The sequence below is a fragment of the Eptatretus burgeri genome, chromosome 9 (assembly GCF_056783735.1).
Source record: "Eptatretus burgeri isolate ZD-2024b chromosome 9, Ebu_testis_v1, whole genome shotgun sequence".
In the NCBI taxonomy this organism is placed as follows: Eukaryota; Metazoa; Chordata; class Myxini; order Myxiniformes; family Myxinidae; genus Eptatretus; species Eptatretus burgeri.
The window spans coordinates 53,288,245-53,312,965 of record NC_140969.1 but is presented as its reverse complement, the minus strand read 5'-3'; the positions used below and the strand labels follow the sequence as shown (position 1 = coordinate 53,312,965).

General features: G+C 44.9%; 1 protein-coding gene across 2 annotated transcripts in view; it reads left to right on the top strand.

Annotated features, from left to right (window-relative positions):
• The window catches only part of LOC147020140 (uncharacterized), a 59,960-nt gene extending 38,801 nt beyond the window's left edge, over positions 1–21,159 (top strand). The window contains exons 9-11 of one of the 2 annotated variants that reach the window (XM_085895188.1): positions 11,674–11,756; positions 15,884–15,980; positions 17,255–21,159. In XM_085895188.1, the coding sequence (XP_085751314.1) occupies positions 11,674–11,756; positions 15,884–15,980; positions 17,255–17,422 (348 nt within the window). In that variant the 3' untranslated portion in view covers positions 17,423–21,159. Of the gene's footprint in view, positions 1–11,595; positions 11,757–15,883; positions 15,981–17,254 lie in introns of both variants that reach the window. The other variant, XM_085895187.1, reaches the window with a different exon arrangement.
• The last annotated feature ends 3,562 nt before the right edge of the window (positions 21,160–24,721 follow it).

Below are 24,721 nucleotides of genomic sequence, written 5' to 3'. Positions count from 1 at the left end.
TGAAACTTGGGCTTGGAAATTCAAAAAACTTATCGGCTCTAATGATGTCATTAAGATTGAAGAGCAATTAGCTGATGAATTACATGAACCAATAATCACAAAGTTTCATAGAAGGAAGGTTTATTCCAAGGAAGTTGATTATATCTGGTCCGCTGATTTAATTGAACTCAATAATGATAAGGGGTACAAGTATGCTTTAACCGTTATTGATTTGAGGAGTAGATATGCGTGGGTTGTCCCTTTGAAAAACAAAACAGGGAATACTCTTATGTGAGCTTTCCAACAGATATTCAATAAAAGCAAGAGAAAACCTAAAAAATTGTGGACTGATGAGGGTACAGAGTTCTACAACAAAACATTTATGAATTTTCTTTAAAATAACATTACATTATAGTGTTATGAATCTGGAAGCCATTTGCACACAAACAGACAGCATTCCCTAAGCTTAGTTATTTCAAAAAGTATGTGTATCGTTAGATTCCTCCCTATGTCTAAAGGGAATTACATGTGTGCACTGCGAAGTTTCTTTCTCGTTAGATTTTTGCAATACCCAACACCAACAAATCAATCCTTCACTTCCTCGCACCATTGACGCCATTGCCCACGTGCGTTCGACCACGGACGTGGGCGGAGGTTTTCTCATCTCAGAACACCGACTCCGCCCAGGAAAGAAGGGGGTTCCCCCCTGTACAATCACGGATGGCCAGCACATCACCCCACAAAACCCTGTCCAATCAGGGCAAAGATTACCTCAGAGGACCATTGACCCCACCCCGCCCGGAGGAGGGATAAGAGTCGCCGGGCTTCCCTTAGTGTTCGCTGGAGTTGGGTTGGAATTGTCGGAGGAGAAAGGGGTCGCCATTGCTCTTGGTGTGCATCGTTGGTGGTTGTCGTCGCCGTGTCTCAAGCTGGTCCTCTGACTATTCCACAGCCGTTGACTTCCATCTCTCATTTTGTCGAGCAATAACTCGGAGTCCGAGCCGGGAATCTCCGCTGGCCCTCTGTGAGGAGTGACCTTGGCCCCCGCCTGGACCCCGCTATACCGTGTCTGGGCTCGCCGACGACCCTGAGTTTCACACCTGCAATCGCGGGCCAAACCGCACAAGGCAGCCAGGTACCGACCAAACTCTGACCTCCAGCCTGTCTATCCCCTTGGCTGCGAGGGTCGAAATAAAGACAATCTGGGTCCATTTTCTTTTGGTGTGTGTGTGTGTGTGTGTGTGTGTGTGTGTGTGTGTGTGTGTGTGTGTGTGTGTGTGTGTGTGTGTGTGTGTGTGTGTATATGTCTCTGGTGGCGCCATCCTATAAGTAGAAATTATATAAGTGTTGATTGCTCATTGTACATTTCCTGCATATTTGTGATTAAGTCTGCTCTGTGTCTCCCTTCCTTCTTATTGTAAATAAACCCCTGTTAAATGTTCCAGTTCGTTGTCTGTGTTTTCTTTCATTGGCCTAGCATGGTTCGGGCTTGAGAATTCGGAAGGCCAATTGTGCCGTAAGTTGTCATTTGGGCCTGCGCAGCTTTGGTAATTTCCATTCGGTTACGCCAGATCCGGGTCGGTAACAGCGACTCGGTTCGGACAAAGCCGGCCGAGGGTGTGGCTTCCCCGGTAGTTAGATGGTGTGAGTACTTAGATAAATTGGAATAGACAAGTGGACCCTACCTCACGCCGTCGAAATATTGGCTACCACGGTCCTTTAAGCGACCCCTCGACTCCGGAGTTATCAGGGGTGACGTCCTTTCCATTCCGGTGTTCGGTGGGAGATGGCCCAACTGCTCCGTCTCGCGGTCGTCCTCGCCACCGAACCCGGCACCACAACAATATAGCACCTTTAATGAAGGAAAAGCGGTTGTTATTGAGCGTTTTAATCGCACTTTAAAAGAGAGACTATATAAAAAATTCACTCAACTCGGTTCTCAACAATGGTTATCTTTAATTCAGGACATTGTAGATAAGTACAACGACATGATTCATACCTCAACGAAAACTAAGCCATCAGAAACATGTACAACATTAAAATATGAAAAAGAGATTAATGTCAGAAAGCCTAAGTTCAAAGTTGGTGATATTGTTACGAATTTCGGTCCGCCCGGCATGCGATCGGCCACGTAACTCAAATCGCGACCGCATCGCCCACCGGAACGGACAATTTAGTCGTGACCCTCCGTGGAACTACCGCCAGGAGCTAGTCACGGGTGGGTCTTTCGACCACACCACAATTGTGCCAATCGGCCACCCGCGCAGGATGTTCGCCAAACTCGACCTGCCTAAGTACCTGCGCGGGTAGTTAACCGGGCGATTGTACCTCGCCGCTGGCCGGCCTAGGACACGAACCGCTTAAGTGGTCCGTTCCGTGCTTCAGTGATAACCGAGCGGTGTTATCACCGGCCCCGACGGACGTGATTATTTATCGGATGCTTACACCCCTCTACCAATTCCTTCTGTGATGCAAGATGGAACTTTCAAACAAAGGAAAGGATGCAACGAAACGGGGAACAGTTCGACAAGCACATTTATTGCACACTCATACATTTATTATACAAGCACATATGCAGTCAGGAATGCAAAACACTAACATGCACGTATACAGAACAAAAGGAAAGCAAAAGGTGCTACGACCATATACAGTGGGGAGAACAAGTATTTGATACACTGCCGATTTTGCAGGTTTTCCCACTTACAAAGCACGTAGACGTCTGTAATTTTTATCAGAGGTACACTTAAACTGTGAAAGACGGAATCTAAAACAAAAATTCTGAAAATCACATTGTATGATTTTTAAATAATTAATTTTCATTTTATTGCATGAAATAAGTATTTGATCACCTACCAACCAGTAAGAATTCCGGCTCTCACAGACCTGTTAGTTTTGTCTTTAAGAAGCCTTCCCATTCTCCACTCATTACCTGCATTAACTGCACCAGTTTGAACTCGTTATCTGCATAAAAGACAGCTGTCCGCACTCAATCAGACTCCAACCTCACCAAAATGGGCAAGACCAGAGAGCTGTCTAAGGACATCAGAGACAAAATTGTAGACTTGCACAAGGCTGGGATGGGCTACATGACAATAGTCAAGCAGCTTGGTGAGAAGGCAACAACTGTTGGCGCAATTATTAGAAAATGGAAGAAGTTCAAGATAACAGTCAATCTCCCTCGGTCTGGGGCTCCATGCAAGATCTCACCTCGTGGAGCCTCAATGATCATGAGAGGTGAGGGATCAGCCCAGAACTACATGGCAGGACTGGTCAATGACCTGAAGAGAGCTGGGACCACAGTATCAAAGAAAACCATAATTAACGCACTATGCCGTCATGGATTAAAATCCTGCAGCGCACACAAGGTCCCTCTGCTCAAGCCAGCGCATGTCCAGGCCCATCTGAAGTTTGCCAATGACCATCTGGATGATCCAGAGGAGGAATGGGAGAAGGTCATGTGGTCTGATGAGACCAAAATAGAGCTTTTTGGTTTAAACTCCACTCGCCGTGTTTGGAGGAAGAAGAAGGATGAGTGCAACCCCAAGAACACCATCTCAACCATGAAGCATGGTGGCGGAAACATCATTCTTTGGGGATGCTTTTCTGCAAAGGGGACAGGACGACTGCACCGTATTGAGGGAAGGATGGATGGGGCCATGTATCGCGAGATCTTGGCCAACAACCTCCTTCCCTCAACAAGAGCATTGAAGATGGGGCGTGGCTGGGTCTTCCAGCATGACAACGACCCGAAACACACAGCCAGGGCAAATAAGGAGTGGCTCCGTAAGAAGCATCTCAAGGTCCTGGAGTGGCCGAGCCAGTCTCCAGACCTGAACCCAATGGAAAATCTTTGGAGGGAGCTGAAAGTCTGTGTTGCCCAGCGACAGCCCCGAAACCTGAAGGATCTGGAGAAGATCTGTATGGAGCAGTGGGCCAAAATCCCTGCTGCAGTCTGTGCAAACCTGGTTAAGAACTACAGGAAACGTCTGATCTCTGTAATTGCAAACAAAGGTTTCTGTACCAAATATCAAGTTCTGTTTTTCTGATGTATCAAATACTTATTTCATGCAATAAAATGAAAATGAATTATTTAAAAATCATACAATGTGATTTTCAGGATTTTTGTTTAAGATTCCGTCTTTCACAGTTGAAGTATACCTATGATGAAAACTACAGACCTCTACGTGCTTTGTAAGTGGGAAAACCTGCAAAATCGGCAGTGGATCAAATACTTGTTCTCCCCACTGTATAAGCAATTATGTACAGTCACTTATACGGTTTTACTTACGGGACTCGGCGCCACAACACGCATTCAAAGAAAAAGCAAGAAAAGACCCCCTCATAGACAAGGGAGTCAGACTGGGCCCGTGGGCCTAATGCGTGTGGAACCTGGATGAGCGGCCAGATCCACGAGACTGAAGGGTCTTACCCGCGCCCTCGTGGCGCGATGGCAGGCAAGCCGTGATGTCAGCGTAGCTGCACCTGGCTTCGTGCCCCTGGCGTGGTCGGTGAGCTCTCTCCGGTGCTCCCCATCTGCCTTTCCCGTCGGCTTCGAGCTCCGTCTCCAGACTTGACTGCCCCACCGACACTGCACTCGAATCGACTGCCCCGCCGACACTGCTGCTGCCACTCCACTGCTCCCACTTTTCCACGCTCTCCAGACCCTCCAGACTGCCACTTTTCTGCCGCGAGCTGCGTTGTGCTCGCACTTATATAGGCCGAGGGAGGAGTGTATATGCAGATTTCTGGATCACAGTGGGTTCGGAGGCGGGGCTATACCATCTGATGCTCAGTCATTGGATGGATGAAAAGGGGGCGTGAAGCATTCCTGATCCGCTTTTTGAGGCAAAAGGAACGCATTCACAACCCATGGTACGACGTGTGGTAGAAAGGCGGAGGTGGTGGGAGTTTGCTGCGGTGGTTTGGGAAGGGTGTTGGTGGTGGCGATTTGGTTGCTGGCGGGAATCGTTTGAGAATGGCGGTGAAGCGATGTTTGCGGGGTGGAGTGGTGGAGGTAAAGAGGCGAAGGTGGTGGTGGTTCGGTGTAGTTGTTTGGGGGTGTTGTTGGTGGTGGCGATTTGGTTGTTGGGGGATGATTGGTCCAGAATAGTGATAGAGAAAAGAAAAACGGCTAACTCAAAGGATCGCAGCCCGGTGAACAAGGAAAATCCCTCTAAATAACGGTGGGGAAATCTAACTACACAATTACTTATCGTCATGACTGATCTAAGGCCCTTAATGGTGGTCTGCGAATTTCCACATCCGTAACAATATATTAAGAATATACAGGTGGAAATCTCATTTTGATAAAGGTTATTCCAAGCGATGGACAAATGAACTTTTTAAAATTGTAGATGTCATCGGTGCAGTTCCTTGGACTTACAAATTACGTGATTTAAAGGGGGAAGAGATTTTAGGTTCATTTTATTCACAGGAATTACAAAAGATAAAGATATATTGAATTTCTTTTGGCTTCCACCCCTTTTTGACTCCGCCTACACAAGCCCCACCCACACAAGCCCCACCCACAAAAGCCCCATCCACACAAGCCCCACCCACGCAAGCCACATCCACGCAAACCCCACCCACATAAGCCACATCCATGCAAGCCCCACCCACAAAAGCCCCACACACACAAGCCCCACCCACGCAAGCCACATCCACGCAAACCCCACCCACATAAGCCACATCCACATCCATCATATCCACATAATTAGTGATTAGTTTATTAGTTCCTACACACAACATGTTTATTTGATTTAAAAAAATTGCTCCACCCACACAAGCCACATCCACACAAACCCCATACACACAAGCTCCACCTGCACAAGCCCCACCCAACCCACACAATCCCCACCCATGCAAACTCCACTCACACAAAATCCACCCACAAAAGCCAGATCCACGCAAACCCCACCCACACAAGCCCCACCCACAAAAACCCCACCCCCACCCTCCTGTGTGCCCCCACCTTTGACCCACCACCCCCCTCATCCCATCCCCCACCCTTCCCCACACAAAACACACACACAGGGAAGGGAGAGGGTTGAAGGGGTGGTGGGTCGTTGGGGGAGCGCACCTATTCCCCCTCCAGCCCTAACCCTCCCTCAACCCCCCCAACCCTAACTCTCCCCCAACCCCCATCTCCACCTTTACATCTCCTTTATTCTTTTGTTGTAATTCAAAATCAGATAATTATAAGGAAAGCATATATAACAAGTGGTGCCCGGCACAACAAATCCCACCCATTTAAGGCATAAAGTTATTTTGGGGATCAAATTTAAATTTGATACATCCTTAACCTGAATGTTGATTAAAAGGAATAGAATAAGGAATATTTTAGTCTTAGTTTGAAGTCAATTAAACCATTTTTGATGGTTATGACCGTAAAATGATTTTGACCTTTCAAGGCCACGTAAGGTCAAAGGTCATGGTGTCAAATGAAAGCCAATAAAGGACTTGATATATGTCTTCCATAGTAAACACGCATATTCCTAACCTTTTTTGATTTATAATGGAAAATTTATAATTTTGACCGATGACCATGACCCCCAAAACTTCAGACCCTACCAATCTTCACAAATATGCATTTTTCACTATAGGAATGGGTAGGATTATAAGTGACAAATACAACAAGGTTCACTATAAGCTTAGTTTGAAGTAAATCAGATCATTTTTGACGAAGTTATGAGCGAAAAACGATTTTGATCTTTTCGTGACCTTTACCTTGACCTTTGATACAATTGGACCCAAAAGTTAATGGGGTCGTCCAAGGTTCATTGCCCACCTGTGGATTTAATTTGATAGTATTTGCGAAAGCCGTTTTGCTGTAAAGTTACTAAATGACAGGCAGACAAACAAACAATCAGACAAACAAACCGGACGATTACAATATCCTGCTCCCTCCCTCCGGGGGGGTGGGGGGGGGATAATATAGCAAGATTACAAACATTGAACAAAATCTTCTTTCGCAGCAGACTGATGGTTTGTGATTTTGAAACTCGGTCAACATATTCTGTTCAAAACAAAGAGGGAAGAACAATTAGGGTATATAAAAATGATTATATTGTTACGGTTGTGGAAATTCACAGATCACCATTCAGGTTCCCCGAAGATCATTTATGTCAATAAGTGTGTGTTCCAGGTTAGATTTCCCCAGCGATGTATAACGGGAATTAATCATGTGCCAGGCTGTGAACCTTTGAGGTCGTGTTATTTTTTTCTGTCTTTTATTTTAAACAAACATCTCCTCACCATCTTGTCCACAACCGCCAACATCTCCTCACCATCTTCTCCACAAACCGCCATCATCTCCTCACCATCTTCTCCACAACCGCCATCATCTCCTTACCATCTTCTCCACAAACCGCCATCATCTCCTTACCATCTTCTCCACAAACCGCCATCATATACTTCCCATCTTCTCCACAAACCGCCATCATCTCCTTACCATCTTCTCCACAACCGCCATCATCTCCTCACCATCTTCACCACAACCGCGTGAAGCCGGTGATTCCAAACACGTCCGCGTGAAGCCAGTGATTCCAAACACATCCGCGAGAAGACGGTGATTCCTAACACGGCCGCGTTTGACGGCAGAATCGGATCAGAACGGCGAAAGGGGCGGAGACAGTTGGGGGTGAAGGTTCAAAGGTGAAAGGAAGGAGGGCGCTGATTTCAGGTGGTAAGCCCAGAGCGACCCCTCCCCTTGGGGCTATAAAAAGCTGCGTTCGCCGCGGAGCGGAGTCAAGTGGGTGAGTTGAGTTGAGTGTTGGAGTCCGGAGAGTGGAGTTTGGAGCCTGGAGTCCATTTGAGCAGTTGAAGAGACGCCGAGTCGTCGACAAGGAACGAACGAGTTTGAGAGGAGCGCTGGGAGAGAGCATTCAAGTTCACGCTGCGCTGGTGTGGTGGAGTCGGGAAGAGAGCTTGGAGAGTTCGGAGGTTGGAGTGCGGGCAGAGACATCAAGGGTCGCCCAGCGAGTCACCAAGAGGGTGACAGGTAGCCCGCTCGGTCTCTCGGAGCTCCTTCGGTCATCCCGGCTCCGAGCAATTATAAAGGCTTACAAGCCCGTTTCTTCCTTTCTTTCTTGGGGTTTGCATGAAAGTCTGTGGCGCCTTGTCTCCCAAGTAGAACTGATTAAGTGCATGTACATCATAAATAGACATCGGCTGTAGGTTTTTGCTCGTGTCCTTTTTCCCCATCCCCCCCCCCTCTGTCCCATTCATTGCATTGCTTGCATGCCTGTGTGGAAATAAATGTCCCCATTTTTGATTGTCACCTGCTCGTTGCGTCCCTTCCTCCATTGACTGCCATAATTGCGTTCGGAATAATTAGCTGGCTGATTATAAGCCGATAAAACATACATCTGGTCCGACGGGGCTTGTCGATATAAAACCGCTCGGCAATCGCAAACGGAACGAGCTGCTTAAAGCGTCTCGTTTTCGTGCAGGCTCCGTTGAGGTATAAACTCCCGGCATTTCTGTCTGCGCGAATAATTAGGTACATCGACAATTTGGCGATCGACCCTGTAGCGCGTGGACAGAAGAGTTGGCTGGTTTATGGTGTGGTTAAAAACACCCGTAGCTGGGTTTCGGCGTTGATCCGAAAGCTGCGACTCGATTGCTTGTTCGGTGGGCGTGCGCGGCCGCAATTGAGCTCAAGGCGGTCACCCGCACGCCAGACGGGCGAAAATCCACAACATTATTATGATAATAATAAAATAATAAATATAACATTTACCTCCAGAAGATAGAGTGTCGTGTCAGATTCCTCCAGAAGATTAAGTTGTGTGTTTGGTTCATCCAGACAGGTGTTTAAACTGAAAAAATAATAATAATAATGAGTCAACACCCAAGAGAGATATAGCCCGAGACATAGAGACAGAGGGGAGAGAGAGAGAAAGAGAGAAAGAGAGAAAGAGAGAAAGAGAGAAAGAGAGAAAGAGAGAAAGAGAGAAAGAGAGAAAGAGAGAAAGAGAGAGAGAGAGAGAGAGAGAGAGAGAGAGAGAGAGAGAGAGAGAGAGAGAGAGAGAGAGAGAGAGAGAGAGAGAGAGAGAGAGAGAGAGAGAGAGAGAGAGAGAGAGAGAGAGAGAGAGAGAGAGAGAGAGAGAGAGAGAGAGAGAGACAGACAGACATATACAAACATATACACACACATATACACACACACACACACACACACACACACACACACACACACACACACACACACACACACACACACACACACACGGATAATTTCTCAGCTTTTACTCGACTCATTCAAGGTCAGAGGACGTGAGAGAACTTCTTTCCAGCCAACAAAAATGTCATTCAATTCTCTTCTGAACGATTGAATATCTTTCAGGAAGTCATTCATTTTTTGCCACTCGTCGTGATATGCAAACGCCTCCTGATCCAGATCAGTTATCAACAATGTTCTTATTAGGGACAACCTGTTAGAAAAAGACACAATAAATATTAGTCATATAGTGATTTCATTTTGTATAAAACAACAAATATGAATGGGTTCAAGGATCTCACCTCTCATCTTGTGAAAACGATTGATCTGCAAGGTCAAAGTTCTCTTCTAAATACTCCATTCTCTGAATAAGACTCAAATTTCTCTGAATAAGAACGAAGTTCGCTTTGACAATAAATCGCCCCAAGTTGATGGCATCAAGGGAGATTACACAACAATAGGTTTTTCATGGTGTGTCCCACAGGAAATGAGTCGCATTTTTGCTTTGGGTGAGGCAGCCGTTCTCAAGCAGTCTGACTCATTTTAACATTAAAATGAAACAGCTTGCTAAACAAAGAGACTTAAACCAAGAACCAAGTTCCAAGTTATTCTTTGTGAATATACTCGATGGAAATGAATGTTATAAGAAAATGAAGTTATTCCCTAAAGTAGAACATGGGCAAATATTCGTTGGTTCACTCTTCGAGTGGAATGAAATTATAAAAGGACTGTGATTATGTTGTGGGGAAGAAGTACTTTAATCAGTAAGTCTCAATCTTTCATCATCTCAATTTTACATTTGCTTGTATGGGAGGGAAGGGGATAGGTGGGGAGAAAATCAGTCTCAATTTTACATTTGCTTGTATGGGAGGGAAGAGGATAGGTGGGGAGAAAATCAGTCTCAATTTTACATTTGCTTGTATGGGAGGGAAAGGGAGAGGTGGGGAGAAAATCATCTCCTATTTTGAGCTCTTGGGGCTTGAGTCAGAAAGTTTTTCCCTTTCCCCCCATTCATTTGAATGGGTGTCCCAGAAACCCCATTTATCATCTACTGGCATGAATAACTAATATAACGTGTGAAATAAGGTGGCGTATAAGACACTGCATCAACAGCTGTAAACTTCCAAAAAATAATTCTTCCCAAAAGCCTTTAAAACTTTTACTTCAATTGAATTATATACTTGAACACTGTCGAATGCAAATCGCATGATCTGCACTTCAAAAACCTTCAGTTTAGCAATAGTTGAGCAAAATTCCATGCAATCTCGACCAATCAAATTTGCTGCTTACGCTCTCAGGACGGGGGAATATCGTGATTCAGGCAAAATGGCGGCTCGTGCTCGGAAATGTAAAGCAATCGTGGAAAAGACCATTCCCATGTTGTTCTGAAAACTGCACAGGGTAAGGTGTTCCATGAACTTCCTAGTTATTGGTGTTTTACTTGTTCTGTTGGAAAAGCTGCAAAAGCTGTGCATTTATGAAAATTTTCACATTAATTCTGCAATTCGATGTTGTATTTATACATTCAAAAGTGCAACTACTCCTACTACTACTACTACTACTACTACTACTACTACTACTACTACTACTACTACTACTACTACTACTACTACTATTACTACCATAACAGCACCAAATTATTCCCAGCTCCATGTTGGTTGGCCAAAGCCTTCCATGAACCGGTTGGCGAGGCCTGACATTTGACTCGAGGCATTTTCTGCAGATTTTGTAGTTTGTTCAGGGTTCCAGCGATAACTCACCCACTATCCATGAATGACTCTGTGGGATCTTTGTCCACAAACGAATGCGAGCAGATGGGACACCCAGCTTAACATCTATTCGAGGCACTTTGTGATGCAACACTCTCACTCCATTCCACCATTCCATGATGCAACACCATTCTAACAGTTTACAGTCACCTCGGGAATCAAACCCAGACGAGACAACCCGAAGGCAAGTTTGTTACCTCTGCTCCATCCTGTCGAGCTGCAGGTATCTTGTGATGGACATTTTAAAATGACTTGTGAAGGTGATAGGAAAACATGAGTTGAGGTGAAGGTGACCAAATGGGGGAAACAGTCTGTGTTCCACACTCGGCGGAACTCGCCCAGGCGATACGGGACAGTTGGCACGTCGTTCATTGTTTCGTGAAATTAATCTCCCATGTAATTCACTTTCCGTTGCTGTGCACCTGTTTAAATAATGCAAAATTTGATTTGTATTTTGCTGCAGTACACAATTCTCTTCATTTTGGAATCTGGATTTGTTCCAGCTCACACTGTGGCATGAATGTTTTATTGTGTGCTTGGAAATTAAACTTTGGTGGTATCTGCACCTGCTCCTCACCAAATTGATCCCGTACTCTCATCCGCGAGGAACACCGTGTTTACCCCCAGCTTCTAGCCGTGAACTCTTCCATTGTGTGCTGGACCTACTTCCTGACGACTGGCTGCTTTGTGCGTGCCTTCATACAGAAGTCTCTGCTCTGCAGTTTGCAGCATGTGGGTGCGGCGTTGGACGAGCACTTCTTCATCAATGAAAGCATCGTACAAGTGCGGTGGGTCACATGCACTTTCGCTATAAGCCTCCAACCAGGCATCAGCCCACCTGGGTCGGGGTCCTCTCCGTCCATCCGGAGCCTCTACTGAGAAATGACGGGACGCAATTCTTTCATATTTGGCATGTGAATATGGTAATATCTGGACACGAGGAATGTCAAATTATTTTAGGATCGGAACCAATTTGGAATTTTGGAAATTGTGTTTTTATGGAGAATAGTACAGGATATTTGGAGAGTGTAAAGCATTGTTTGAGGAGGTATATCAATCAGTAATCTGGGAATGGTTGGAGAGTGGAGAGAGTTAGCTGGGGGCAGAGGAAGGTGGAGGAGTATCGTGGCCAAGGCAATGCAGAAGCGTGGTACTATTGGACTTCGTCCCATTGGAGGAGTACAGAATTGTTCGGCAGACGCAGAGTGAAGCGAGGTCGAGGCCGTTTATTCCTGATACATGAAACACCCTGGAACGCATGCCTCCAGAAAACAGACTTTTTGGAATGCCGGCCGCATTTTCCATCCATTCATCATGCAACTTTGTACGAACTTTTACCATTGCACACATTTTGTATCGAGTCAAATTGGTTGTGCGATGATTTTGAAGGCCATCAAATACAAGTTGATGAGTCTTTCCTTAGTGTTGGGAAAGGAGGTCCACAGAACACACCACACAGGTGTAAACACATCTACACTTGTCTCTAGAGATGGTTCGAGCCGAAACTTTCTGAGCCCGAACCCAAAAAAACAAAAACAAGCAGTCATAGACTGGTACTTACGAAATCGTCAACTTGACTTCTGACCTTGTCTAATAAAAGCTGTCTCTAGAGAAGGTAGCGACGCAAACCAGAAGTTTCTACGATGATTCTGTACCAAACCATCAAAAATCGAATGCTTGACCTCACTGTGACCTTGACCTTTGACCGATTTTTACCAAAATATAATCAGCACTAGCCATCACGCTCCTGAATCACATGGTGTAATTTGACATTGGTAGCTTCTTCCGTTCTCGAGTTATCGTGCCTACAAACAAGCACACAAACAAACAAACACACAAACAGATGACGGAAGTCATCAATATAAGATTTCATAAGTAATAATAAAAACAGGAAAAGGCAGGAATCCTGAATCATTTTGGAGGAATTCCTGGGAAACTATTTACCAGGAATAAACACTAGCTTTGGCTTGATTTGTTTGAAAGCTTTTCTCAGCCCAAACGCGAGAAAATTAGGCTTGCACCATCTCTCATCTCTATCGTATGCGGCGTGTCAGTGGTGTGGCACAATTGCTCCCAGTGTGGCACAATAGACAATCCATCCATTGGGCCCATACTCTGTACAGAGCATCGGTACTGCCAAAGCAGTCTTGTGGGCTATTGGGGACATTCCTGGACAGATCACCACTCTGACGCAGGACACTCGAATGGCTCATCATCCCAGCAACTGGTACTAATTTTGCTGACCTCAAAAGGATGACAGGCTGAGTCAACCCCATCCATACATCCATTGGGACCATACTCTGTACAGAGCATTGGTGCTGCCTAAGCAGTCTCCTGGGCTATTTGGCACAATCCTAGATGGGTCGCCACTCCGACACAGGATACCACAAGCGGATACAAATTTTGCCAACCTCAGAAGGATGACAGGCTGAATCAACCACACCTTGTATTAATTCAACAGATCCTCGGATCCCAAGCCCACCATCCTAACCATTAAGCCAACACCAGTCATGCACAATAGACATTGGTGCGGCACAATAGACAATGGTTTGGAACAATAGACAATGGTGTGGCACAATGGACAATGGTGTGGCACAATGGACAATGGTGTGGCACAATAGACAATGGTGCGGAACAATAGACAATGGTTTGGCACAATGGACAATGGTGTGGAACAATGGACAATGGTGTGGCACAATAGACAATGGTGTGGAACAATAGATAATGGTGCGGAACAATTGCTACAAGTGTGGTACAATAGACAACATAGAAGTTAATGAGCACGAAAACATTATCCTGAACCTTGTGTTGACTGGAACTTCCAGTGGAGTCTTTTTTCATCTCATTCGCACAAGAACCTCAGCCAACCTTCCACAACATGTTCAACGATGGTTGTGGATGCCACCTATTACTAGTTTTTCTACACTTTAACATCTCCATTACCAACGCACCAACTTGGATTATTTACTTATTTATTTATTTATATACTTTAAAACATTCCATGACCCCACATTCCACCTTGAATTATTTATTTGTATCCACTTTACCATCACTGCTACCTCCATTCCATACCATACCATGCTGGATTATTTATTTATATATACTTTACCATGTCCACTACCTACATATTTGTTTGTTGATTTCATTATTTAAATGTAAAATCTACACATCCCATTATTGAGGTACTATTCCACCTGTTGGCGGCTTTGTCCTCGATGAGGACTTGTATTCTCGTTTTTAGTACGTGGTGTGACAGCAGCACCACGGCCTTATTTGGGTTAATAACGCGAGATTGCAGCACGGAAGGAAGGCGGCAGATCACAGAAGGAGCTCTCCTTGATTCACAAGCACACCAGAAATATAATACATCTGATAGAGGAGCGTGCTGTGTTAAGCGAGTGTTGCAGACCATAGCTTGTAAAAACCGATGAAAACGAGGAGTTTATGAATCAGAAGTTGTTTTTCGGTTCATACGTTCCAAACAATTTTTTTTTTAAATTATTTGAATTGTAATAATAGTGTTATCTCATCGTCACATTGGTGCATGATAATTTTGTCTCATAGTGTATAATTATGGTTACAGGAATAGCCTTTTGAAATTGCTGGATGAATGAGTGGGAGGCTGGGGTTTGGGTTTGGGGGGCGGGGGGTCCTTACACAGTGCCCGGTGAATTGAACGATGCACATTGTTGTGGATATTTTGTTTCCTGTCTACGTCCATCTGTTTGTTTCCCACATCATCATATCTCATCTACATTTTCATTGGATGAGTCGGAGCTCTTTTATTATAGTGTCATTATCGATGTTTATTTAAGATGTCATCTTTATCATTGGCATAAAAAGCATGTTTTGTACATCTAATTTGTGTAAAAATCAGGATTTATTTTCTGACTGTGTAATCGTGTTACCAGTTTGTGATGAGGTGAGAGCAGTGATGCTTTAAGATCGACACACTTGTCCAGACACCTTTCTCTAAGGAATCTGGCTTCCTCAAATGGGTTTATGCTATTGGATCACACTTTGCTGATCATATGCTCTGTCACTCCACTGCACAATTAATTAATTAATCGTGTTGTGAACAAACACTCTCACACTAGTTGAATCATAACACACCCAGACTGGCCGAGGTTTTAGCGGGCCCAAGATTGCTGGAGATGAATGCCAGGCCACCCGGACGGAAGTGTTCTGCACACCGCTGGCAATTCCGCCATGTGATGTGGTTTTGGCAATCAAATACTCGGCCTGCACCCCGAAGCTCGGCATACGTTCGGATTAATGATAATTCGGTCACATCAGAGGGCGATTCCCTGGCTGAAAACCCACAGCGACAGTGGCATAGAAACGAACACATTTAGTAAATTACAAGCATGGGGGCACGGCAAGGAGTTAATGAATAAAGGACGACAATATGGAAATCTACCGGCGTGCTTCTGCTCGACAAAAGCAGATTGAACAACTGAACTTCAAACTAAATACATCACATGCAGATTTGTTCAGGGACATGAGATAGCCAAAAGACTCAGACAAATGGTGAAGGTAGAGGTTTGTGGTGGCCTTTTACTTGGAGGGACGCTGGGAGGTGTAATGTGGGCACGCTGGTCAGGACTCTACATTTGTGCGGCAGTTTGAGAAGTTCGTGCTGTGGCTTGAATCACGACAGAGCACGGCATCAACATCAATCGTTCTCGTCACCCTCTCTCCTCCCTCGAACTTCGGCACCGTCTCGACCATTCCGTGCGAGACTCTCAGTCGTCTCCTTCAAGGCCGACTGCATCGACTGCCCATCTGCAAGCCAGTGCGAGCACGTTATGATCCATCCAGTGTTGGCGTGTTGTGGCTCAGCCATTGCGTGTAATTTGAATGGATGTTTGTTCGCTAGTAACTTCATTTTTTTTTTTTTTTTTTTACATTTCAGTGCCATTTCCAGGTTTAAACCTCATCCGAAGCATGTGGACGTGACTGTAATTTCTTGGAAGATGTATGATGAACAACTTCCTGAACGCGTCAACAAGGTATGTTGTTTAATTTTGGCTTTGGTTGTTGGTGCACGACGTTAGAGATGGTTTGATGGGACTAGCCAGGCTTCTGCCAATTAGTTGATTTTTTTTTTGTACTTCTTTGCCTCCATAACTCTATGGCTTGAAGAGCTCTCACGATTATTACATCCAGTGAATCCTCATTGGTTGCCGCCACATTAAATTTAATGGAGATTAACACTGGATCACATATCATTGGTGGCTCCATTGTCATTATTGAGTGAAACAAAAGTACATCACCCTCAAGGAATTTCCAAGCATCCCTTCCCTCCACCATGCCATACGTGGCAAGAGTCGGATTCAAATTGCATCATTCTTCTTAATCTCTGATTGTGCTATTCATTTAAAAGTGGTTATAAAAACGTGGTTGTGTGACTGATTAGATCTGCAAACGATTGTTGAGTCTCAAAGCGTTCACATCTTAGATTTGCTGCACGTGTGAACTGCAATTAATTTTAATTTCCATTTCGCAGGGAGATTGCAGCACCACGATGATAATATTACTCTTAGCGAACTTAGTTTCCATTTCGCAATGCTTTGCTGACAGATGGGTGTTTTCTCCTCGAGAGATTAACTGTATTGACACGACTATAATTTGCTTTTCTGCGTGTCACATTAGTTGTTGATCGATAAATACTTCCGCCACCGAAGATGGATGCAGGTTATGTTTTCACCTCCGTCTGTCTGTCAGTCTGTGAGCAGGATATCTCAAAAAGTTTTGGACGGATTATGACAAAATTGGTGGATGAGTTGGTTAGGTGAAAAGAACAAGCCGATTAGGTTTTGGAGGTCCGGATCCATATCCAACCCATCGGTGGGATACAAAATGTAAACTGTTCAGCCTGGTGGAGGTATGCACTCCACCGAGTGGTGTTGCAGTTTCTTAACGACTTTGTAATAATTTTTTGTTCTTTTCGATTAGATAGATCGACTTGTTCCACTGCACAAGTTTTGTTCATTCCTTTCGTGTACTTAAACGCCAGAGTGGACAGCAAGAAAATTGCGTAACAAACAGCGAGAGACAACGCATCAGCCTTGGGAGCATCTCTTGACCGTGGAACAGGTGGTTAGAGAGTTAAATTTGCTTCGACAGAAGTAAAGAGAAAAATTAAATTGAACTCAGGTCTGGTTGGAAGTTAACGACCAAATCAAACTGCAAGTCTTTAAAATAAAATAAAAAGATAACTTTTGTCCTGTTCGTTGTACCTTCTAAACTTACACACGCTTTTGTGATGTCCCCTTCACCTCAGGCTTGGGAACGGAGCCAGGAGAATCTCCAACACAGCCTGCCTTACCCATCTACCATCGTAATTCTGGATGGCACAGCACGCCATGCTCTCACCACACATCCTTCCGCCATTGTGCGCACACTGCAAAAGTTGGTCGCACGGCGGCGTGACGCATCACTGGCACAGTGAAGACACGGCATTGTGTGCAACCCAGCGACGGGTTATGGTAATCATTGCACAAAGAACCTCTTTGGAAACCAATTTATAATTTGCGGTGTAAATGTGGCCTGAGGACCAGAGAGTATGGGGAAGGATTGGGGGGCTGGCACAGGTGTTTTGGTAAAATTGTTTTCGGTTTCCCAGTCTGCGCATCATGTGCGTTGGCTTTTATCTCCTTCTTTAAGACTGGATCTGCCCTGTCTTTCTTTTGTCGTTTTATCCCCGTGTGGTTATTTGTTGTTTTTTTTTTTTTTTAACCCATTTCCACATCTTAACGGTACCGTCTGGGTTGTATCACCAAATTCGTGATTGTATCTCTGGCCTAATCTCTCCAGGCCTCAGCTGGAAAGCGTGCCTCATTAGACTTCTTTATCCTGGGTGGACTCCCTTCATAAAAAAGACTTTCTATTGTACTTCCTTATCATCCTCTTCCTCTTTAAAAAACAAACAAACTTTAAACATCACCAACTCATTCTTTATATCTTTCATTCTCAATACCTCATGTAACTAATTTTCTTCTTACTTTAAAAATGTTTCATTTTCTGAATATCTCCACCATGAAAACCTCATTTTAGTTTTCTTCATCTCACTCTCTTCCTCTTCAGACAATTTATTCTCCAATTCTGTTGATCACACAAGCACTCGGTCCATGGATCTTCCCTCTGAACTTGCAGCACAACTTTACTCTGTGCTTTCAATAATGCTTCTTATCATCCCTTTCATGATGTCCATCTTTGTTTATCTGAATTGTAGATCATGAGAAGTCCAGTCTGTAGAGAACGCCAGCACACGACCATTAACACTTCCCGTTTTTCACCCCACATGCATTCCACACACCATACCTCCCCCCACTCCCCATCCCCTCTGCATGGACCACACCCCTCGCCGTGTATCCTACTCCATGTCGCACCCGCTACCCCTCTCTCCGCCGTGATTCCCTCTCACCCTCCTCCCCAAAAGCAAGCCCAATCCCACACTCCACCTGATCCTCATCTCCTCATCGCCCTCTCTTAGTATGGTTACCAATATTCGAGTTCTCTGTTCTAATGTTTTCCATCTCTCCCTTCAGATTGCTGCTGCTGCTCTGGACATTGTATGTTTAACAGAAACATTTCTCTCACAGGACGTTTCCGACTCCTCTGTGTCTCTTCCTCTTTATTTTTTTCAATTTGACAGGCCCCTTCTACATCATGGAGATGGTGTTGCTGCGTATGTCAAGAACTGCATTGTTTTCACGAACCCCTCCAAGCCCTTTGGAATCCCTCTGCTGTATTTTCCTCTCTACAACCGTCTAATCACCCATCCCCACTCTGTTTTTCATCTGCCGTGATTTCAACCGTCACCATGCCAGCTGGCTGAGTGTTGGCTCAGGAACAACTAGCCATGGCATTGAAGGAAATGTTTCTGAAACTGAAGGTTTGACCCAATCTGTAAATTTCCCAACCGAGATTTCTATTACTGGAATGTCCTCTCTCCTGGACCTTGTAATGACGAACTTTCTTTCCAAGGCCCATATCTCTCTCGCCAATGTAAGGGATCAACCTCAGATACAGAATATGGCTGTTCAAACAGGACAACTGCATGGGATTTCAATCTGCCCTCTCACTCTCACAAAATCATTTGATCATTATCTCCACAGCACCTGTTATCGATTCCGCAAGAGAATTCTTTATCTCATGCACCAGTTTATCCCATCCTGCCTGCAGCTTTCCTATTCATCTTGTAGACCTTGGCATGTTGAATCCTAACAACCTGCTTTCTCAGTATAGAAAGCTAACCCGACTGAGGGTAACTATTGCTCATTCCGTAAGGCTCACAAGTGTGTGTCCATCCTGAGGCAAGCCAGAAAATATCATCTTCCAAATCTCAAGGCCAAACTATCCAACCAGTCTCCTACCTCCAAGTCATGGTGGTGCCTTGTCAAGTCTGTCTGTGGTGTATGCTCCCCCTACATCCTGTCCCTCACCACAAACTATATTACTGCAGACATTGCCCAAGATAAGGCAGAATATCGAAATAAAACTCTGCCGTTACCTACAAACCTTGTGTAGCAACCATTCATGTTCTATCCCCCATCTTACCACAACATACCCACTGTATACTGGACTCTGTGTCCTTCTCCCTTTTTCTCATGAGAAGGTATCTAAAGTTAAGTCCGGCCTTGACGCTGCTTCGGCGAAGGAATCAGTGCCTATGTTCTCAAATCATACTCGACCAATTTTGCTTCTCCTCTCTCTACCCCCATTCAGTCTCTCCTTCTTCATTGGCCAACTGTCCTATTCAGTCTCTCCTTCTTTGGCCAACTACCCTCTCTGATGAAATTCAGCAAACATCACTCCTGTCCACATTAAGGGTGCAAAAAAGACCATACCAACTCTAGGCCAGTGAGCTGGAATCTAATTGCAAGCATTAAGTAATGAAATCCATCATTTCCTCTGATGTCACGTCTTACTTTTCAAACAACCTGATCTCTGACCATCAGATTGGATTCCACCCATCACTCAACTCTGGACATGGTTCCACTCCTCTCTCAGCAATGGTTGGAGGCCCTCAATCTCAAACCAGGGGTTGGGACCATCTCCCTGGACACATCTTTGGCATTTGACACTGTCTGGCATTCTTCTTTGCTTGCCAAGATCTGCCTATGGCATCGGCCACCTCCATTTTTTTGATTTCTGACTGCCTCCACTCACGCAATCAAAATGTGCCATCAATGGACCCTCTCATCCCCAAGGCAGTGTTTGGGGCCAGACTTGTTCCTCATCTGTACAAATGGCCTCTCCAATGCTCTGGAAAACCCTCTTCCCTTTTTTTTTTCCTGATGACTCTACATTGCTCAGCAGACATCCTTCTGCTAGGCAGACAGCAGCTGCGTCTCTTTGTTGATTTGAAAATGATTAGACATTGATCTGAGAAATGGAGCACGTCCTGCAATCCTGGGAAATCTCAGTCGCTCTGGAAGGATAGTCAAACGAACCCACCTATTTCCTTGGTCATCCACTGGAACAAATTGATCGTCTCTTGAACTTCCAGGCTTCACCATCAGGCATAACTTTTCCTGGGCTAACCACAAAGCAAAGCTGGCCTCCAAAGCCAGACACAGACTGAACATCCTCCATCAATCAGTTTTTCCTTGGGATATCAGAGCTCCTCATCCTATCCCAGTTTGTACACACGTGGGTCCATCGTTCATACCCACTGCCTACTGGATGGACCATTTGGCTTTCTCAACTGAGAACGTAGTGGAACCTAAATCTCTCAAAATTATTGGCATTTCCCATGGTGAGGCTGAAGCATGAGGTTTGTTGTTCTCTTGTCAAAGGCAACTATTTCTTACTTCTCCTATCTGTGGAACCACCTTCCAGAGGCTGTTTTGTCTCACTCTTCCCTCCAGGGCTTCAAGCAAGCAGCATACGGCCATCACTTGTGATCCCGATTACCAACATTAACCCGTCCTAAACCAACCACCTAACTTTCTCGTTTCAATGTTTCCTCCTCTCCTGTTCATTCATTCCGTTGTTTGTCACACCGTTAGTTATACTTTGCTTTTCCACGAGTCTCGCTCCTGTAAAGAAAGAAAGAAAATTAGAACTCAGGACTGTGCTCTAACTTGGTGGTCTGTACATTGAAGATCCAGTAGGATTGTACATCTTTGTTATTGCTTCAACTTTTTCAATACTTTGGAAAATAAAATCGACAAAACTTTGCCCTGTCACATGCTTCTTTAAACAACAAGCAAACTGTGAACACCAATAATATTTAATTTAAATGTAACAATTCTCATTGCCTGTGTTCTGCTCACAAACAATGAAACCATTCCTTCTTCAATGTCGACAATGAATGAGGTTGGGATGAAATTCAAGTAAAAATAACCACCAACCACAAGAGGTGCATCTAAAATCTGCACTTTTTTATGTTTAGGCTCACACAAGTTGACAAATGGCAGACAGTTTTTAATGTAACACTTAGAGTCATGGAATTGTGGCAGTGGGACCTTCGTTGCACACAGGCAAGCAAACAAATAAACAGCAATCCGTACCTAAGAGAGTTTGGTTCGGTTAATGGGGTAGAAACGATTACGAGATGATTGTGCACCAGTTGCAATGGAACCTTCTGTGGAAGGTTGTGCACACACATGAGAAGAGATGAACAAAATGAATGTGTTGTGTTGTTAGCAGGTGAGGATTATGGGAGGACTTGAAGAGTGTTAGAGTAGAGTGTACACTGTGTGTGTATGTGTGTGGGTACAGAATGGGTATGTATGTATGTGTGAGAGAGAAAGGATAGAGGATGTGAGAGAGAAAGGATAGAGGGTGTGTGTGTGTGTGTGTGTGTGTGTGTGTGTGTGTGTGTGGGTGCGCGTGTGTGTGTGTGTGTGTGTGTGTGTGTGTGTGTGTGTGTGTGTGTGTGTGTGTGTGAATGAGAGAGAGTAGAGGGGATGAGAGAGAGTAGAGGGAGTAAGCCAGACCAGAGAGAGTAAGCCAGACCAGAGGAGAGGTGGTAGAAAGAGGTCACCGATCTGTTTGTGATTTGATAGCAACAGCCCAAGCCTTCTGCTTCAGCCTCAGAGTAGGAGATGCCAATAATGTTGAGGGCTTTAAATTCCAGGGAACACATGTGATGCGTGGGCTGTCTATTAATCCATTGGGGATATTGAGCTGCGATTTAAACAGGACTTTATTGAGCTGCGGTTAAAGGTCTTTGTGGGTTGTGTATAGTCCTGATTTAAAAAGTAAAATAACTTGGAACGACGTAGGCTTCCCATTCTGTCGGTGGATTTTTCAGGCCACTTTTCTATTTGGTCAGGAGAGGTTGTGGCTGATGGTAAGACCTAGACGTTCAATATATGGAGCTTTCACAGTGGCTCGCTACGGAATTAGGTGGGTTCATTGGATGAGCAACGGGATGAGAGCATGAGATTTTCCAGGATTGAAGGACATATTGCAATTGAAGACCAGCATCTAATCAATTCCACATCGGCAGAGTGAGAGCTGTTGTCTGTGGGATGAGATGATACCTTACAGAGAGCTGTCGGCTGTGGGATGAAATACTGTACGACACATTGCAGTCATCTGCAAAAAGGAAAAGTGTGGTTTCCTGAGTATCAGGATCTCATTTATGGAGATGAGTAATAAGAATAAGCCACTAGGCTGCCTTGGGGTAGTCCAGTTTCCATTGGGAGAGAAGAGAGGGAGAAGGAGGAGGAGGAGGAAGAGCAAGGGGAGGAAGGGGTAGGGGGGGAGGGACAGGGGGTGAGAGAGGAGAAAGTGTGGGGAGGGGGGTGGAGAGAGAGAGAGAGAGAGGGAGGAGGATGAGGGGAGGGGGAGAGAGAGGAGGGGGTTCCATTGACAGAAGCTCCATGACTGCACGACGAGAGGAGGAGAGAAGGATGCCAGACCATGTTGAATGCCTGTGCTATGTCCATGGAGATAGTCCTGACCTTGGTGAGATTTAGGGCCTCTGACCTTTGCTGATAGAGAATCAGCAGTATGTCCAATTGATTGACCATGACAGAATCCAAATTCATGGCTTGGATCTTGTCACTGCAGTTTCATATGTAATGAGGTAGTTGTTGCTTCATATGTAGCTTGTGGCTGCTGGTTACATCATTTTCTGGAAGCACAGCTGTGCTGCTGATGCAGTGTCCTTGTTGCCAGTAAGCTGGTAATCATAATCAACCCACCTAATGTTATTTCAACGGTAATAACAGAGGCTCAAACTCAAGACCCTAACATCTTAAGCCAGCCACCTTACCGTTAAAGCAACACCAGGCTTATGTAACACAGTGGAGTAATGCATTTCTTTCTGGACTGCTGCCCCTGCTTCTTGCTCCTGTATGCTGTAAGGTTCTTACCATAGCAATGAAAATAATTCAAAGGTCTGAGGCACAAGGCCTAATGCTATCTTGCCGTGAACATGTTGACAACCTTTCGGTCTTCTGTCATGTCTTATCTGGTATTTAAGACCCTCCCCTCCCGACATCAGTTTCCATGCATCGACACCAAAGACCAGAATAATGTTCATCATATTATCCTTTTTATAATCTCACATGCGTGTGAAGGTGATGATTTTCGGTTGCAATCCTATTTTCACAGGTTGATTATAAAAGCATTATAATAGTGAGTGCTGTTCGCTCAAGGCCCCTGGATTTTAAACCAGACGACGTTAAACTGTACCAGATCCACAGATGTCTCCACGTAATTAAATGATTTTATCACGGATAAAAACATGGAGTCTTTTTTTACAGCAATCTACTGAACCTAATGAATTGGTGCTGTGTAGCGATGAGGCAAGGAACCTGAAACAGGTCCTGTTTTTGGTGGATGTGTGACTCTCATGGATTATTGTTGGGGAGAGTTGTTGTTTTACCCTATTCCACTCACCTTCTTACTCCAAGGCACTTTAATTCACAAACGTCTCAGCACTTTAAGAAAAATCTTTACGGATCCATGTACACAGAATCATCTGGAGCATGAAACTCTGCAGCAAGTGGTACAAATTTACAGCTCCATAAAACTTAAGAGGTACTGTATTATTGTGTGTGTGTGCACATGCACACGTGAGTTTCAGAAGGTAGAATGGACTCCTCCCAGATCTGAATCCACATACGTGTGTGTGTGTGTGTGTGTGTGTGTGTGTGTGTGTGTGTGTGTGCGCGCGCGCGCGCGCACGTGCGTGCACGCACACGTCACTGGGATAAGGATGACCACTAAATGACCAACATTTTCAAGTTAAAATGCAGACTGGTGTGGGTTGGTTTCCTATAAACCAAAGTCTTTAATGAGGTGTCAATTTTACGTTTTTTGTTTTTTTTGGATACATTATCAAGGCTCATATGAGAGCGAACACACAACAGGGGGGGGGCATGAGCCAAGAGGGGTGGGAGAGGGAAGGACAAACCAGTGAGAAACAGACATTAGATCTGTGGAAGGGAGAGGGATGAGGTGGGAAACACAGGGTACACAAGATGGACATTACAGGGACTTTAAGGAAGGAAAGCAAGGAATTTGAAGGAGGTGGATATGGGGTGTATTCATGGGGATAGAAAAGATCGAGGATTTGGATGGGGCATGATAAGAGGTGGTGGTGAACAGCTGTTTTGAAGGCCTGGAGGGAAGAATGAGATTGAACAGAGTGAAGGAGTTTATTCCAAAGGCAGGAAAAGAGGAATAAAAGAGTGAAGGTGAGCAGTGATTCGTGATTTTGGTAGTTTTACCAGAAAAGGGGTTGCTGGCGGACCTTGAGCGCCCTGCAGAAATATGGAGGTGG